General features: G+C 40.5%; 1 protein-coding gene across 1 annotated transcript in view; it reads right to left on the bottom strand.

Annotated features, from left to right (window-relative positions):
• Positions 1-18540, bottom strand: part of UNC5D (unc-5 netrin receptor D) — a gene marked incomplete at both ends in the record, with an annotated part of 295103 nt that overhangs the window by 28105 nt on the left and 248458 nt on the right. The window contains 2 exons of the mRNA XM_081333414.1: positions 10403-10487; positions 17839-18216. Of these exons, the coding sequence (XP_081189540.1) occupies positions 10403-10487; positions 17839-18216 (463 nt within the window). The remainder of the gene's footprint in view (positions 1-10402; positions 10488-17838; positions 18217-18540) is intronic.

The following is an 18540-nucleotide window of genomic DNA, read 5'->3' as shown; positions in this document are numbered from 1 at the left end:
GAAGCAAGCAATGGCAAATCCTACAACTATACTGCAGCAAATCATGAAACTGCCACAAATCTGTTTTGTTTAGAGGCATAATATACTGTATAGCATTATTCTTCTCTAGGTATTTCCTATTATAAGAGCAATAGCAGTAGCACTTAGACTGATATATCATTTCATAGTGCTTTACAGTTCTCTCTGATTTACAGAGTCAACATTTTGCCCACAACAATCTGAGTCCCCATTTTACCAACCTTGGAAGGATGGCAGGCTGAGTCAACTTTGAGCCAATGAGAGTTGAACTGCTAGCAGTCGGCAGAATTATCCTGCAATACTCCATTCTAACCACTGCACCACCATGGCTCTTAATGAGCTTCCCATTAATTTACCACCTTCTATGAAAAATACTGCTTTATTTTATACTACATGGAAAAGATAAGACTGGTGTATACATGATGATTTTCAGCACATGCATTCATTAATGCATTCGTTTATTCATTCATGGATTCATACATACATTCAATTTTTAGGCTACTCCTGAATTATAATGACTTAAAACTTATGGAAATTTAAAAGAAATTTAACACAAAACAACATGTGTTAAAGAAAAAGAATACAGCTGACTGAAGGATAGAACCCCAAACTCAAGGTGTTATACCACTACCCTAGCCCAAGCCTTAATAATTTGAAAAAAATAAAAAATAAAATAAAAAGGGAGGTGAGTACAACAAATTAAACCATCCTCACCATTAACATTGTTCTGTTCCATCAGTTTTAAATACTGCCTGAGGAAATGTATCCATCTTCCATTTAAAAGCTGTTTCCAATTAAGGGGCAGTTAACAAAACACTGCTGGAAAAAAGAAGGAAAATTTCCTTCAGGTCAAACTCAATTCTTGGTGACTTTGTGCCTCCCCCCAGTCCCCCATGGTGTTTTTCAAAAGGCAATTGGGACTTTCTCGGTTTTTTTGTTCCCTTGAAAACATTTCACTTCACATCCAAGAAGCTTCTTCAGTATGTCAGAATTGAAGAAGCTTCATGGACGAGAAGCAAAATGTTTTCAAGGAAAAACAAAGACAGTCCCACTGCCTTTTGAAAAGCACCTTTGGGACAACCGTGACCTGGATGACTGAGAAGCTCCACTGATGATTTTTTGGACTGATCTGTGATCTTTTCATGGCAACGAAACGGAATTGATTTGCCATTTCTCTCAAGCTAGATACCTTATAACAGATCAACTAGTACTAAACACTTCAACCCTGCTTAAGGTTTTCAAGAGTGGCTAAGAGTCGTCACAAACATATCACAACAATCAAATCCATGTAAAAAAAATAGTTGGAAGCACTGAAAAAATAATAATTATGATGCCTAGTTCAAGAGACTAGGAGACATAGTGTAGTTTTCAAGATTTCATTCTCACTTAGAGAAAAGGTCTTGGCAATCCAGTGAAGTGACAATAACCCGTGAAGACTTAAATCAATCACAAAGAATCTTTGCATTTTCTTCTTGCTCACTTGTGCGTGTGTGTTTTTTCTTTTGTTTTTCCAAGAGAACAGCGAAGTTTTGGTACCTTCAGTTGACAATGGATATTTACAACATATCATGTTAATGGGACTTGTTCTTTCTTCCAGAAGAATTAATAAGACAAGAAACAATACTCTTAAAGTACAATGCATAATCAGGTGCTCCAGCTTTTGCTTCTCATTAAAGCACATCTCATATAAACATGCACCATTGTTCATCTCTTCTTTGCTATGACAAATATGCAGTAATGACAAATACCATGTTTCCCACGAAAATAAGACCGTGTTTTATATTAATTTTTGCTCCAAAAGACACATTAGGCTTTATTTTCGAGTTAGGTCTTATTTTGGGGAAAATACGGCACTAAATGTGTTTGGCTGGCTGACGATCTTAACTGGGGCTTATTTTTGGGGTGGGGCTTATATTACGAGCATCCTGAAAAAAATCATGCTAGGGCTTATTTTATGGGGAAAACACAGTATACACCAGTGGTGGGATTTAGCCAGTTCACACTGGTTAAGTAGAACCAGTAGCTAGATTTTGCTGCATTTGGAGAAACGGCTGGCTTCCAGAAGTCCAGCCTAGGCCTCAGAGGCCTCCCAGGCCTAGAACAACCTGCTGTAAGTACATGGATGCCACTTCTGGAAGTCCGTTCTAGGCTTTGGAAGACCAGGCCTGCATTGAATAAGAGAACCGGTTACACATATGACAAATATACACATAAGCACTACCACTAGTGGTCAACACTGCTGCACTTCAATGGTTAGATGGCCTAGACATTGGCATTTGAATACATATCTTTTTAACATTTATATTTTATTGTGTTTTACTAAACTAGGTGAAATGGTAATATGTATTGCTACTCCATGTATGCTATTCCATAGACAAAATGAATGAATGAATGAATGAATGGTCAATACAGTATCATATTATGTTGTTTTCTGAACTGGGTGCTCTTCTATTTTATATTACATTCACTTTTATTCTTGCATGCTAGTTCCCCAGACACTTTTTTCTTAGAAATGTTTATATGTTAGAAAGCAAACTTGCACTGCACATTCCAGACAAGTAGAGAACTGTGATGACAACCATACTCCAACTAACACTGTAAACTGGGTAGTGTCTATTTTATTTATTTGATTTTTATCCTGCCTTTATTTATTTTGTCTTCCTCCTCTTATTTTCAACACAATAATTTAATTTAATTATGGGACTTATATGCCGCCCTATCTCCCGAAGGACTCAGGGCGGCTAACAACAATAAAACAATAAATACAAATATTAAAAGAGATTAAATTTACAAAGCCCCACTAAAAACCAATAAAAATGAAAACAAAATTAAAAACCCCGTCTTCAGTCCAGCTCGGCCAGTTGGAAAAGGTATGTCTTTAGGTCGCGATGAAAGGACCGGAGATCTGGGGCCATCGGAAGTTCTCGGGGGAGCTGATTCCAAAGGGCAGGTGCCCCGACAGAGAAGGCCCTCCCCCTGGGGGTCGCCAGCCAACATTGTCTGGCCGATGGCACCCTGAGGAGACCCTCTCTGTGTGAGCGCACAGGGCGATGGGAAGTCGTTCCTGGCAGCAGACGGTCCTGTAAATATTCCAGGCCTAAGCCATGTAGGGCTTTATAGGTAAGAACCAGCACCTTGAATCTCACCCGGAGGGCAACCGGTAGCCAATGCAGCTCACGCAGGAGGGGTGTAATATGGGAGTATCGGGATGCTCCCATCACAACCCATGCGGCTGCATTCTGCACCAGCTGAAGCCTCCAGGTGGTCTTCAAGGGCAGCCCCATGTAGAGAGCATTGCAGTAATCTACAGTATATGGGAGGTGACGAGTGCATGAGTGACCGTACGTAAGGCATCTCGGTCCAGATAGGGGCACAACTGGTGCACCAGGTGAACCTGGGCAAATGCCCCCCTGGCCACGACTCCTATATGATGTTCTAAATTGAGTCGTGCATCCAGGAGGATGCCTACGTTGTGCGCCCTATCAACGGGAGGCAACACCTCTCCCCCCATAACCAAAGATGGTAAATCTTGGACAATACGAGATGCCGATATGTAGAGCCACTTGGTCTTGGCCGGGTTGAGTTGGAGCCTGTTCTTCCCCATCCAGATTCGTACCGCTTCCAGGCAACAGGACATCACGTCGAGGGCATCACTGGGTTGGTTCGGAGTGGAGATGAAAAGCTGGGTATCATCAGCATATTGATGATACCTCACTCCAAAAACATGTATGATCTCACCCAGTGGCTTCATATAGATGTTGAACAGGGGGGGAGAGAGGACCGACCCCTGAGGCACCCCACAATCAAGGGGCCTCGGGGTTGACCTCTGTCCTCCTGCCAACACCGTCTGCGAACGGCCCGAGAGGTAGGAGGAGAACCACCATAGAACAGTGCCTCCCACTCCCAACCCCCGGAGATGTCGCAGCAAGATACCATGGTCGATGGTATCAAAAGCCACTGAGAGATCTAATAGGACGAGGACAGAGGAATAACCCCTATCCCGAGCCCGCCAGAGATCATCCACCAGCACAAGCAATGCCGTCTCCGTGCTGTACCTGGGCCTGAAACCCGATTGGTACGGATCCAGATATTCAGTTTCCTCCAGGACCAACAATACCTCCTCTTGCCTCTAACAACCCTCTAAGGTGAGTTGGACTGAGAGAGAGACTGGCCAAAATGTTTGATAACAAGATAAATCCATAAACATCTGGATAATCTGAGGTTTTTTCCTTATTTTTGCAATCCCTTTCATAAGTGTGTATCACAAAATATCCCTCCTCCTCCTCCTCCTCCTCCTCCTCCTCCTTCTTCTTCTTCTTCTTCTTCTTCTTCTTCTTCTTCTTCTTCTTCTTCTTCTTCTTCTTCTTCTTCTTCTTCTTCTTCTTCACAAAGACTTATATTAAATTTTGCAGAAAAGAAACATTTTCTTCAAGCAATCACATAAAATTTGGGCTAAACCTCTTTTAAATAGTATTCTACTTCTATCTTTCCCCCTTGAAGAATAGTTTAACTTGACAATACCTGTAATAAACATTAGCCTTGATGACTTGCTTAAGTTCCTAGGATAATATGAACAATAACACTATTCATGCTTTTCCACCTGCTTTGTTCTTTCTAATCTACATACTTCCAACAGATCCTATTCAGAGCATGCAACTTCCCCTCAAAGAAATGAAGTATGAATGCAAAATATCAAGGCTATGAATGAGCCACTAATGCTTTCAGTGCCTGTGACCCTCAAACCAAAACCAGCATGAATTATCTTGTTTCTTATTCATTCATTCATTCATTCATTTTTATAGTGGTTCAAAGCACTCATCCAACATCTTAAAATCCTTGCTGGACCAGGACTTCACCTGATTTTCAAGTGCATACCTTAATCAACTTATTTTGCAGCCAATAAATGTTGATAGATAATGGTGGAAGGAAGGAAGATGAAAGGATCTCAGAATAACTTGAGCATTTTATGAACAAACAAAAAAAAAAAGAAATCAAACAATCTGATTAAGACAATGCCAGGTTGTGAAATGTAGAAGACATACCAAAGGTTTTTTGGGTTATTTTTCCCCCAGAAGGGAAACATTATCCTATACATAATTTCTGGGATAAACTGAAATGAACTTTGGGGGGGGGGAACAGCTACTTTTCCCAAAGCAAGGAACAAAGAGAGACAGACACAAAGACACACACACACACACACACACACACACACAGAGAGAGAGAGAGAGAGAGAGAGAGAGAGAGAGAGAGAGAGAGAGAGAGAGAGAGAGAGAGAGACTGATGTAGCTATGTTTCCTATGAAAAGAGTTGGAATATACTTACACCCCAGTCAACTCTTTGAACGGAAAAAAATGTGCAGCATTTTAATTAAAGTTTAATTTGATATTTTCCCACAAGAATTTCAGCAAACAAAGCTCCCAAAGTTAGTTTGGTCTAGCTTGTTCTTCCCCACTTTTAGCCTACAGAAGTCAAACAGCAGGGAGAGATTTGTGTGCCTTCTGTTTAATTAACCTATTTTAATTCATTTCTATCATGACTTTGCAATAACATTATCTAGATTCTAACTTGTAGATTTTACTTTTTTAATATTTTGTTCCATTCTTTTGTCCCTTCTCATATTTAATCATTCACTAACCATTATGAAAAAGGACTGACAACAGATGGACATATGGTATACAAGGTCTCACAAGGAAACTAAGTTATCAAAGGGAAGAGAGAACCTAAAGGATTAACTTTGGAACAGAAATCTCCAGGTATCAAAATCCTCCGACTTCTTTCTCTCCTCCACATGCAATTTTTGTAAGCACAAACATCAACAAGAATTATTGGCAAGTTGCCTGACATACTATATCTGTTCTAAACATCTATTCTATGCAGAGAAAGTCTTTCTCCATTCCTCCCCACCCCATCAAGACAGAGATGTAAATCTCAAGAACAATTGGAGAAATAGGAGATACACTAGGGGGAAAAAATGCAGTACATTTTTAGAAGTGTCTGAATTTCCATTCTCTCTCTGGCCCTTCTCTTGATCCCTTGAAGTCCACCTACATTATAAAGTAGGACAGCCCAATATTTCATGGCCCAGAAGATGAGTTCATATGATGCTTTTGAGATCTCAGATTGGTTTATCCCACAAACAGACACTACTTCCAATCAAAGAAGAGATGGAACAAAAATACCTGGGTTAATTAATCCTGGTGCATTATGCTTTAAAGTAGTAAGGAGCACAGAGCTGAATGAAGATCACTTTGATGGTGCTTATTTAATTGCAGCACAGAAATGTTTGTTGGGGATCTTCCACCAAATCAAGTCAACAAGGGTGGTGAAGGGAATGGGCATAATAAATCTAATTCTCACAATAAACAAGATCATTTGCAACGATCACCAGGCAACAGAGGCTGAGAACAATCAACACTTTTTCACAGTTTTAACAAGTAGTGAATCCGCAGAATTAAAACATAAGAGGAACCCAAGAATAAACACACAGATACACAGACACACACTGCAGAAGCACTTGGTGGTGGTAGTGGTGGGAACAATACAGAGCTAAACAGGGTCAAGGATAGATGGACCAGTGCTTGAAACAATTGCTAATTAGGGTTTTGTAATAATATTGATGAATTGGTATTGGATTTAACTTAATGTCTCCCAAGATCAAACAATGTGCAGACTCTTATTTTAACGAACAAAATAAAAAAGATGAAACAACCCAAACGGATTCTGTTTTGGCACCAACAGGGCCTAGAGCAAATAAAACTCAACAATATCCATCTCAAATTTAACAAATCATAATAAAATAAATCTCAAACCTAGGACAATACATTCAAGGGACTCATGTTTTGCAAAACAAAAGAACTGGGGGAGAAAATTGTTAATTCAGATTTCCCCAAAGACTCAATGACACCGTGAAGAAGGTAAATGGATGCAGTAAAACCATCCCAACTTGCTGGCTTCTTGTTCTGAGCCATTTAACACCACCAGCATTATGAAGGTAAGATGGACTAGTGAGAGAATACCCTAAAATTATGGATAACTCACTCCAAGCTATGCACAGCAACCTTACTCATTTATAAGTTTAAGGCTCAAATCTAGGAAGGTCCCAGTGGCACTTGAACAACATCTGCTTAACAACTTTAACATAGATTCTCAATGAAAAACTAAATGGGTTGTTGAATGCCCAGACATTTATTTATAGATAGGTAGATATATAAATGACACTACAGAATAAGTGCCATGTTTTGAACCATCAGCAATGGACAACCTTGAATAAGATTTGCCCTCATGTGGCATCTGCCAGAATTCATTCCATAAATGGGGTATACCAGCCTCCTCTCTGACTGTGGGGTCCCACGTCAAACATCATGACCGGCTATAAAGCTGAGGGCATATACTGGTCCAGTATTTGATTTTTTCCCCCACATAAATAATACTCTACTTCAATGGTTAGCTGGCCTACACAATGGTATCTGGATATAAAACTTTTTACACACACACACAAACTCAATACAAAAGCTACAAGTGGTGCAAAGAGCCATGGAAAGACACATGCATGGCATCACAAGACAAGATAGCAAAACCTGTACATGGATTAGAGAACATATGAAAATATATTATGCCTTCAAGAGAGTAAAAGAATTGAAATGGAAATGGGCTGCACAAAAAAGACATAAAATAAGATGGATTAACAACATCAGTAAGTATCGCGGGCCCAATTGGCAAATGAAAGCTCAGGACCATACGGGTTGGAAACATGCAGAAGAGGCCTTCATCCTGCAGTGGATAAACAGTGGCTAAGATGATGATATGATATGGTTGATGAGATAGATAGATAGATAGATGATAGATAGATAGGAAGCTATGAGTGGCTCAAAGAGCCATGGAAAGATACATGCTCAGCATCACAAGACAAGACAGAAAGACCTGCACATGGATTAGAGAAGAAACAAAAGTATGCAATATCATCAAAAGAGTAAAAGAATTGAAAGGGAAATGGGCTGTTCACATAGCAAGAAGAACGGATGGCAGGTGGACCAAGGCAGTCATAGAATGGATCCTACTTGATAAAAAGCAGCCCCAAAGAGACCTAAAACAAGATGGATCTATAACGTCAGCAAATATTGTGAGCCCAAATGGCAAAAGAAAGTATCAAATCCATGTATGATGTACCATATGCTGAATGAATGAATGAATGAATGAATGAATGAATGAATGAATGAATGAATGAGAGATCAAATTTGGGTCAGTCCCGATGACTGACCCAAATTCGATCTTGCATAATTACCTGGGACATGTATATTTGCCTTCATTCATGAAATAAATAAATCCCCAAAGTATCTCAGATTTCCCTAAAAATATGTCGTTCTCCAATACTCTTTCACTTTTCAGACCATTAGGAGAACACTGATTTTCAGCTGCATATGATGATGAATGGATACTGCTCATTTAAACCAACATCTGTCTTTAAATGCACACAAAGTTAGAAATGAGAAACCCATTTTTAGCTTCAAAAGGATAGAGAATACTGAAATATTCTTGCATCTGCTATTTATCTTCCCATTCTTAATTCCGGCAGGACTCGTTTCCTGTTATCAGTGCTGGCTGACACGGCCAAGATGTTACCTAGACTTTGCTTTTAAAACCCCACATTTTGCCTGTCTAATTCTACCTAGCTGGATTGTGAACTCTGCCTTACTTAACTATGTCTGCCACAATTGGTTTACAATATCATTTAGCTGCTACTAACACCTGTAAAACTACCTCAGAAAAGGAATAAGAATAATCATTTATACACCAATTTTCTACCATGTAAAAATTGACATGAAGTAATGGAAATCACAATTTACGTATTATAAGCCATCCATCCCCCAAAAGAGCAATAGTAGAACAGTAGAACTTGCAGAACAGTAGTATAATACAAAGTAATGAGAAAATTAGTAAATGTTCCTCTCCTTTCCTTTCCTTTCGTCTTCCTCTCCTCTCCTTTCCTTTCCTTTCCTTTCCTCTCCCTCTCCTTCTCTCTTCCTCTCCTCGCCTCTCCTCGCCTCTCCTCGCCTCTCCTCTCCCTCTCCTTTCCTTTCCTTTCCTCTCCTCTCCTTTCTTTCCTTCCTCTCCTTTCCTTTCCTTTCGTCTCCCTCCTTCCCTTTCCTCTCCTTTCCTTTCCTCGCCTTTCCTTTCTTTCCTTCTCTCTCTTTCCTTTCCTTTCCTTTCCTCTCCTTTCCTTTCCTTTCGTCTCCTCTCCTTTCCTTTCCTCCTCCTTTCCTTTCCTCGCCTTTCCTTTCCTTTCCTTTCCTTCTCCTTTCCTTTCCTTTCTCGCCTCTCCGTCTCCTCTCCTCTCCTTTCCTTTCCTTTTCCTTTCCTGTCCTTCCTCTCCTCTCCTCTCCTCTCCTCTCCTCTCCTCTCCTTTCCTTTCCTTTCCTTTCCTCGCCTCTCCTCTCCTCTCCTCTCCTCTCCTTTCCTTTCCTTTCTTTCCTTTCCTCGCCTCTCCTCTCCTCTCCTTTCCTCTCCTCGCCTCTCCTCGCCTCTCCTCTCCTCTCCTTCCTTTCCTTTCCTCTCCTTTCTTTCCTTTCCTTTCCTTTCCTCGCCTCTCCTCTCCTCTCCTTTCCTCTCCTCACCTCTCCTCACCTCTCCTCTCCTCTCCTCTCCTCTCCTCTCCTCTCCTTTCCTTTCCTTTCCTCTCCTTTCTTTCCTTTCCTCTCCTTTCCTTTCCTTTCCTCTCCTTTCTTTCCTTTCCTTTCCTTTCCTCTCTCTCCTTTCTTTCCTTTCCTTCTCCTTTCCTTTCCTTTCGTCTCCTCTCCTTTCCTTTCCTCGCCTCTCCTCTCCTCTCCTTTCCTTTCCTCGCCTCTCCCTCTCCTTTCCTTTCCCTTTCCTTTCCTTTCCTTTCCTTTCCTTTCCTTTCCTTTCCTTTCCTTCCTTTCCTTTCCTCTCCTCTCCTCTCCTCTCCTCTCCTCTCCTCTCCTCTCCTTTCCCTTCCCTTTCCCTCCCTTCCCTTCCCCTCCCCTCCCCTCCCCTCCCCTCCCCTCCCCTCCCCTCTCCTTTCCTTTCCTTTCCTTTCCTTTCCTTTCCTTTCCTTTCCTTTCCTCTCCTCTCCTCTCCTCGCCTCTCCTCTCCTCTCCTTTCCTTTCCTTTCCTTTCCTTTCCTTTCCTTTCCTTTCCTTTCCTTTCCTTTCCTTTCCTTCTTTCCTTTCCTTTCCTCTCCTCTCCTCTCCTCGCCTCGCCTCTCCTCTCCTCTCCTCTCCTTTCCTTTCCTTTCCTTTCCTTTCCTTTCCTTTCCTTTCCTTTCCTTTCCTTTCCTTTCCTTGCCCTTCCGTGCCTTGCCTTGCCCTGCCCTGCCTTGCCTTGCCTGTTAAATAGATAATATATGTATCAGACTTTGTTCCTGCCTTACCTGGATTCATCATGGTTGATTGCAAGGTAGATCTCCCAAGATGTTTCTTCAGGGATAGCCCCATGGGGAATTAGCAGGCTAACTCCTGGAACAGCAAGGACAAAAATTACTTGGAAACACTCCAAGTGCTTGTTAGAATTAAAGTGAACTGAAGTTGCAACAAACAAGAGGACCACATTACTTTTATTGTGGCTTTGCAGCAGATAAATCACTGTTGCCGTCATCTGAATAGTACAAAAAACATCATGTTTCAAATGATAAGCGTTTTTTATACTGGAATATTTGCAGAGCAATCTTTCTCCACGGTTTCAGGTAAAATTACGTTTTGTTTTCATGAAGCACTTGAAAACAATACAGATTATTTTTAATAGCCTACCACAGCAATACTTATATTAATATGGCAAAAAGGTTTTTTTCCCCCAAGATTCAATTGTGTACATATGGGTTAAAAATAATTCTTCAAAGTATCTGGGAAGTTCACATGTATCAAGGATTTTGATGCAAAATCATTATCCTGCTGGTTTCTGATGAATTTCTCCTCTGAAAATATAGCCTAAAAATTAGATATTTAATAATATGAAATGATGAAGTTAGATTCTAATCAGAGATGGTTCAGGTGGACCTGCTGTGGCCTCCTGTTCCATGCACTGCTCTACCTTAAGCATCCTTTCCCAAAGACAGTAATATCACCATGCAGAAAAGGGTATAAAAAGTCTTTCAAAATCCTCTGCCCAGTTCTCAAATTGGGTGGATGTTTCACTTGAAATTCTTCAACAATCTCTCAAGGGATCAAGGAATTCCCCCTTAGAGCTGAAGGACTCTTGCTGAAGTAGCTCCTTGAGAAATTCTCTTCTGGTGTCTTCTCTTTGAATTTAAGTGAAGTTGGGAAGCCAAGAAAACTGCAGATTATTGAGCGAGAACTGTACAGTGGAAGACAGGACATTCACACATGCCTTTGGCTGCCTGGGAATTAAATAAGTGAGTGTTATGAGAATTTGTCTGCAATTCTCATATCCTTTGGATGAATTTCTAAAGAAACTCATCTCCCATCAAACTGAATGACAAACATAAAAATAAGAAAATGTTTTCACCTGTACATCATTTCCTCCAACAGGTCAAATAGTTGCTGTAAAAATATCACTCTGAAGATCAGATCCATGCATTGTAAATTGGTCATTAAGGGTGCCCATCACAGCCACTTTCAGATAGTATATATAACTACCAGCTAACTGCATCAGATAATCACAATCCTGCTTCTGGGGACAGATTGCACAGATAACAAAGGAGCTTCACACAATTTCCTTCCTTTAGATTTCCCATTATAAGGTATCAAACAGTTGGTTTGGGAAGCCTTTCTCCTGAGAATGGCTATAAATGAGGGTGACCTCCACTAATATCAATACATTTTAATAGAGACAATGGAAATTCTTCCTATAGGACAAAATTTATCTGGCCAATTCTATGAGAAAATAGCCTGCAGATTTTTGGAACCATTGGTATGAAAAACAATCAACCTGAACACTCAACACACAAACCCACTCAATCCCAGAGTGTACAAAAAGTGAGGCATCACAGGTCAATTATTACTTTGTTTTTAGAAAACGTTGCTATATGTATTGAACATAGACACACACACAAACACATATACACCAGTACACATATATGCATCCATATACATACGCACAAACATATTTACTAATGGATAAATATTTTCTGAGGCTGGTTTACAGCCACGATAAACTTTAGTTAGATGGCGATGACGACAGTATTAATAATATATATACCTAAAATATATTGGAAAAGATTATTAGCAGATTTCATGGGGGCATATAAAAAAGAACCCCAGCTGTCTCTAAGGAAAATGTTTTCCCCATTCCTTTTGCATCTTAAGCTGCGCTAAGCTTTTTTCACAACGCACATGGGTGTTTTCACATATTTCCTCCCTCAAAATTGGCAAGAAACTGTCTCAGCTGTATTCTGCAACAGTGGCAAATGAAATTAAGCAGCGCGTTCAGAGGGGGCAGGAAAGTTACTAAAAAGGGTTCGGTGCCATAGGACACAGATAAAAGATACAAATAAGGCAAGTGACTTGGAGTTACAGTACATTCCACCTGTTTGGGAGGGTTGAGGCCCCCAAACAACCCTACAAAATATTAGACAGAAGGTGGGGGAAAAGAATGGAAATCTCTCTCCCTTGAGATTTCCAAACCTCATGGATAATTCAGTGAAGTCGCCAGCTTTTTAACCATGCAGCAGTTCTTACTAGCAATTAAATGAATCTTGGTACCAAGCCTACTAATTTATTCACTTAAACAAGAATGACATCTTGACCCGTAGTGATAACGTGGCTATGCTTATTATGATATACAAAGCGATAAATGTGCATCAGCAATTAAACCCTGCTCGGCGTGTTGCCTTCTCTTCACCTCTTTTACCCTGTTCTTCTGGAGTGATTCTCCTGGGGGAATAAACAATTTTGTCCCCTGGACGAGTTGAATAGCACAGCTCACAAAAGAGATTCTTTCACAGGATGCTCTGTCCAGCAGCAAAACATTACAGCACAGCACAGAATCCACAACAAAGTGCTTCAGAGATTTTTTTTTTTTATTTTTTTAACCTGTCTGAGCTCCTCAAATCTTACAGTTCTGTTCAGAGGAATCATTGAGAACCTAAATCCCAAGTCCTTGTACAGTGCTAAAATCCAATTTGATAATGCCAGCAAATGTTGACCCGATCTGTGCATGAATACATCCTGGAGCTTAGTCCTCTTGAGAGAACTGATCCTGCATGAGATAGCTCTTCTTACTCAGCAGCTTCTCCAAACATGCATCTGGAATCTGCTTTTCTCAAACTTAAACCCATGTCCATGTCTTTCCCTCTAAAACAACAGAGTTCATTTTCTTCTTTAAGACAGCCCTTCAGATACTGCCATTTCCGATTATCCAGGGGTGCATGTCCAGTTGCAAATGCATTCATAGGAATGTTTGGGCAATCCAATATGCGCCACCTCTCAAAACCCATTTGTGAATCTGGCAGAACTGAATATGCTATTTTGCTACTTGATCTAAAGCAACCCATATCACATGTCACCTACTGCTCATAATTAGGAGGATCTGTTCCTTTATTTGCCTTACAAGGCAACAGCTTGGAACTGTACTTTTAAATCCATCCTCTTCATCATCCAAAAGTTTTAACATATAGTGACCAGTGAAGGGGCAGGAACAGAATTTTGAACCATTACTTCAGGAGTAGGGGTACAATGTCTGCAGGATACGATTTTAAAAAAAAGTCAAAGTGAAAGTAATTTCACTGTAAAAGTAAGGTTAAGGTCAGTCTGGCTTTTAAGAGCATCACACTATCACAGGACTTTCCTGGAGGCACAAATAATAAGTTGAGATGTGTGAGCGTTCTGTTTGAATGGTTGACTCTTCCACTGAAAATCCACTTGTTGAGTCAAATCAGACCAGGTGCCTTTGTGTTGGAGTGAACATTCAGTGGACTTTGTGTATGAGTCTATATACACACAAATACACACACAGACAGAGACAGACACAAACTCATACACTTTTATTCAATCAAATCTCACCCTTTGGAATCTAAAAGTGAATTGTCATCTTTTTAAAAAGCCATATGCATAGCCTTCAAGAATCTGGATCAATGTACAAATCCACAGAATTTGTGAAGGTCTGCCTCTCTTTTAGAAGGAAATCAGGTTCTTCAAGCCATAATTTTTGTAGCTAGATTAAATTCCAGAGTAAAACACTGCATTGCACAGGACATGGGACCCTTGCCACGCTTGTAAATGACTACACACCCAAGAATTGCCAGCAGGACAACTGAGCAGCAATTCTGAATGGCCTTTTTTTACTCACAGGGATACACCCAACTAAAATGAAAAATAATAATGAAAATGTAATCAAAAGCCTGTGCTGTTCAACAGAAAAAAAAAGAAAAGAGTTTCATTTCATAGAGCGAGGCAAGTATCTCATATAATGGCTGGATACTCTAGAGCAGGTTTCCCATTTTTGACATGTTATTCCAATAGTTAGCTTTGATGAGGAAAGAAAAACATCTGCTACCCCAATGGCTTGGGGAAAAAAAGAAACTTCATACAACAAAAGAACCGCCTATTTTAAAATTAATGTTATTTCACAACATGAAACAGCAGAAATCTTCACAAGCTGTACCTGTTTGGGCATTTGCCTCCCATAGACAGACAGTAGGAGGGCCCAGCTATATGCTCAGTACAAGCTCCCTATGTGATCCAGAAAATTAACCATGTAGAATTTGAAATCACATGGGTGCTGATCCCTGCTACAGCCTTTGTAATACTTGGAAATGGTAGAATATTTTTTTTAAATCCCATTTATATCCCGCCCTTCTCCAAAGACTCAAGGCGGTTTACAATCTAAGAAGCACAAATCAATGTGCTTAGCAATAGCCTTCATTCTATGTATATGCCTGCTTATTAGGGCTTTCGCCCCCCCCCAAGTGACATTTTTACAAAGTCAGCTTATTGCCCCCAACAGTTTGGGTCCTCATTTTACCTACCTCGGAAGGATGGAAGGCTGAGTCAACCTTGAGCCTGGTGGGACTCGAACCTGCACTAATTGCAGGCAGCTGGTGTTACTTAAGGAGGCATTAGCCCACTGCTCCACCAAGGCTCCTTGCCTTTGGTTTCGGCAAAGATCATTAGAAGTTGATTCTAAAAATAATTGGAGAGTTCTGTATATTTGTAAATAATATGCATAATTTAAGAAAGACTTTTGTGACCTCTTTCCTTTAACAGGGAAGCAAAGCTATGTTTTTTTAAAAAAATCCCATTTATATCCCGCCCTTCTCCGAAGACTCAGGGCGGCTTACAATCTAAGAAGCACAAATCAATGTGCTTAGCAATAGCCTTCATTCTATGTATATGCCTGCTTATTAGGGCTTGCGGGGCCCCCAAGCGGCATTATTACAAAGTCAGCTTATTGCCCCCAACAATCTGGGTCCTCATTTTACCTACCTCGGAAGGATGGAAGGCTGAGTCAACCTTGAGCCTGGTGGGACTCGAACCTGCACTAATTGCAGGCAGCTGGTGTTACTTAAGGAGGCATCAGCCCACTGCTCCACCAAGGCTCTATGATAAGGGATGTGGCCAGTAAACCTTCTCAGTCCCCCTCTACCTCTTCTACATCTATCATTGTATTTGGGCAATGAAGAGCACCATGAACTGACACTTCATCCAACTTTTCTTTTGGCAGGTTTCCCTTGCTAATTTCATTCAATCTGACTTAAAAGAAATTGCATGAGGGATTTGCTTCAAAGAAGAACCTTCCTTTGAAAGCAGGGCAATCTTGTTTCGCAGGCATCAACCTTTCCTGCATGGCATTTACTCAGAAATCTAGATGGATCCATCGCTCCTGACCTTCAGAAGCACCTTAACAAAATGGAGTGGTTCAGAATGCAGTTCACTTAGGAGCCGTCGTCAATATTCTCGTTACTCCTAACTTTTTTTTTGATAATAGTCATTTATGCAAGGGTTTGACCCCTTTCATGGTTATACAGCACCATGCCCATGTGGAATGAGGCAGGATCCGTAAAGTCAACAAATAAATGTTTCAATGAAATTAGGGGCGAGAGTCTTTTAATAATTCAATGGCTCTGAGGTGGTTGTATGTGCTTTGATTCCATGGTATGGTCTCTCTCCAGTGGCCTGAACCAGAATGATCCTAGTAGCACCTCGTCCAGTTAACACATTTGAAAAAGATGCTACCAGACTCCTTATTTTTGTATAGACTAATACAGCTCCCCTCTTGCAACATTCATTGGACTGTTGCTACCCTGAATTTACATTATAATAGAATTCCTTTTGTGGGCCTTTGTCTTATTAGAGAGCAAATAAACCAGGAAGGCTGCAGAATGCTAGTGAGATATGTCTGGGGAACCAAAATGACAGTTGGTTTGATCATTTCATTACAATGAAGTTTTTTAAAAAATACACTTTCCACCAAAGTATATGCAACAAATGCATCACAAGAGTAAGGTAAGAAAGAACAGAAGCTTATTTTATAGGGAAAGAAAACTTAAGAATTTGAGTGCACCAAAGAAGAGAGGAATGGCTATTTTCATAATGCCTTTTGGGGAGAAGCTTGAAAGAAGCTTATGGTTTGCCACAGTTGGGAAGCAAGGGCTGTGATAAATAACCTGGGGGTGGAGAGAGTGTGTTACCTCAATTCTTCTTCTACAGAATGGCAAATGGAATGAGCTCATCCGTTGAACTGAGTGAATGTTAGGTTACAAGCTTACTTACCATATAAAAAGTATTCTGTTAATCGTTAAGGTATTGATGTGCCAAATTATCCATTCACCTTTAATTTGCTCCATTCATGAAAGTATGTGCAGGCAGAGATGGGGAACAAATTAAATAGCACCGATTTGAAATGAAAAATCTTTGAGAAGTCTCAGCCTACAGGAGAGACTGCCTTCCTTGGGTGATGGCTGAGGCCATCGGTCTTTCAGAAACTGTTTAAACTTAATTTCTGTACTCGCTCGCCTGGGTACAGAGGTTCTCTCCATCTTGCAGTTTTTTCCCATCTTTGGATGATTATGTGCCCCATGATAATCATGGAACAGAATACCTTCCCAGGTGACTACAGTATACAGGGTTGATTGGTCATATGACCAATCAAAGAACTGGAAGAAACTCAAAAGCAGAGACCACCCAGCCACTTCGAAGCTAAGGTATCGCTGCCACCTTATGCTTGCTTGTGTTTTGCTGCTATGCAGTGACAGACTGCCATGAACGGTGGGGAGGGGGAAGGAAGGGGGAAATGCTTGGGGAAATGAAAGTAAGTGCCATACTTCCTTGAGACACTTCCTCAAGGTTGGAAAGTTGGGAAAAGGAGGGGGCTGCATACTAAACTGCCCTTGGAATGACCGTTATGAAAATATCTTGCCTGAACCTGGTTTATTATACAGTACTGGGATGGGCAATGAGAGACAGTTAAGGGAGGGAAAAGTAGAACTTAGCGATTTTGGCACGATTTTCAGTTTTGGCTTTGCATTACTGCAATACACTTGACCTCTGATAAACTATACCTTTCTTAACAAATGGAGCCAAGGATCATTTTTATTTAGAGGTTTCAATTGTGGCACTTTTAAGAAATTATTTTATCCCCTATCAAAGAGGCAGGAAGAACACTGTGCTTCTTTTTAGGAATTAAGGAAAAAACCAACAACCTCACAGCTGTAGTGGGAGGATTAAAACAGCTTTGTCAAATTGTTAGCTAGTCACAGTTACTTCTCTACATGCAAAAGTTCGCACATCACATTCCTCTGAGAGAAAGCTGATAGAAGCATTTATTACTATTGCAAATTTTTAAATAAACCCAAGGGAGAAAATCCAATTATGCCTGCATTTCCAAATGTTTGCAGATTCGGCAGAAACCCACCTGTGTTGGGAATTCCTAAACGCCCTCCCAGATGACCAAATATGCTGGTAGCCCTCATCTCGTTTTGCTTTGAAAGTGATGAGAGATTCTGGATGTAGGCCGTTTTGTTCTTGACATGCACAGGGTTGAAGGTTCTGTTGTTGTCATGCGGAAATGTCCCGGAATGAGTTTTCCCGTGATACTCCGAATGTTCTGTCACACCCAATGACACCATAAATGAACTCTGAACTTTGACTTTGATATCAGACAAAGGGTTGAAGAGGGAGGATTCTGTCATTAGCTCCTTGTCAATGGGATCTTGAAGGCATATGGGTCCACTGTAGGTTCTACTGACAGTCAGCTCAGGCTGCATGGATGAGTTCAAAAGCAAGGAGTTACCTGATAGAAGGAAATTGATCAAGCAATCAGTTACCATTGCTACGTAGAATCCTAAGCGTTGTCTGCCTACTTAGTTCTACATTGAGATTGCAAACCTTGAGCAACATTACATTAGATTTCAAACGGGAGAGTTTTGTAATAAATTACAAGTAAGTAAATGTGTTGTTTTTTTTACAAACAGAAAACTAATTACCAGGAGGAAAATTTATGCCTGAGGCAACCACAGTTTCAGTTTCAGAAAACTGCAGCTATCTTAGACCAAGCCAGTTCTAAATAGATTCACTGAGCTTGGATATTTTCCTGCAAGATATTTCATGACCAGGA

Source organism: Vipera berus, assembly GCF_964194415.1.
Source record: "Vipera berus genome assembly, chromosome: 8".
Classification (NCBI taxonomy): Eukaryota; Metazoa; Chordata; class Lepidosauria; order Squamata; family Viperidae; genus Vipera; species Vipera berus.
This window is presented reverse-complemented; position numbering and strand designations above follow the sequence as displayed.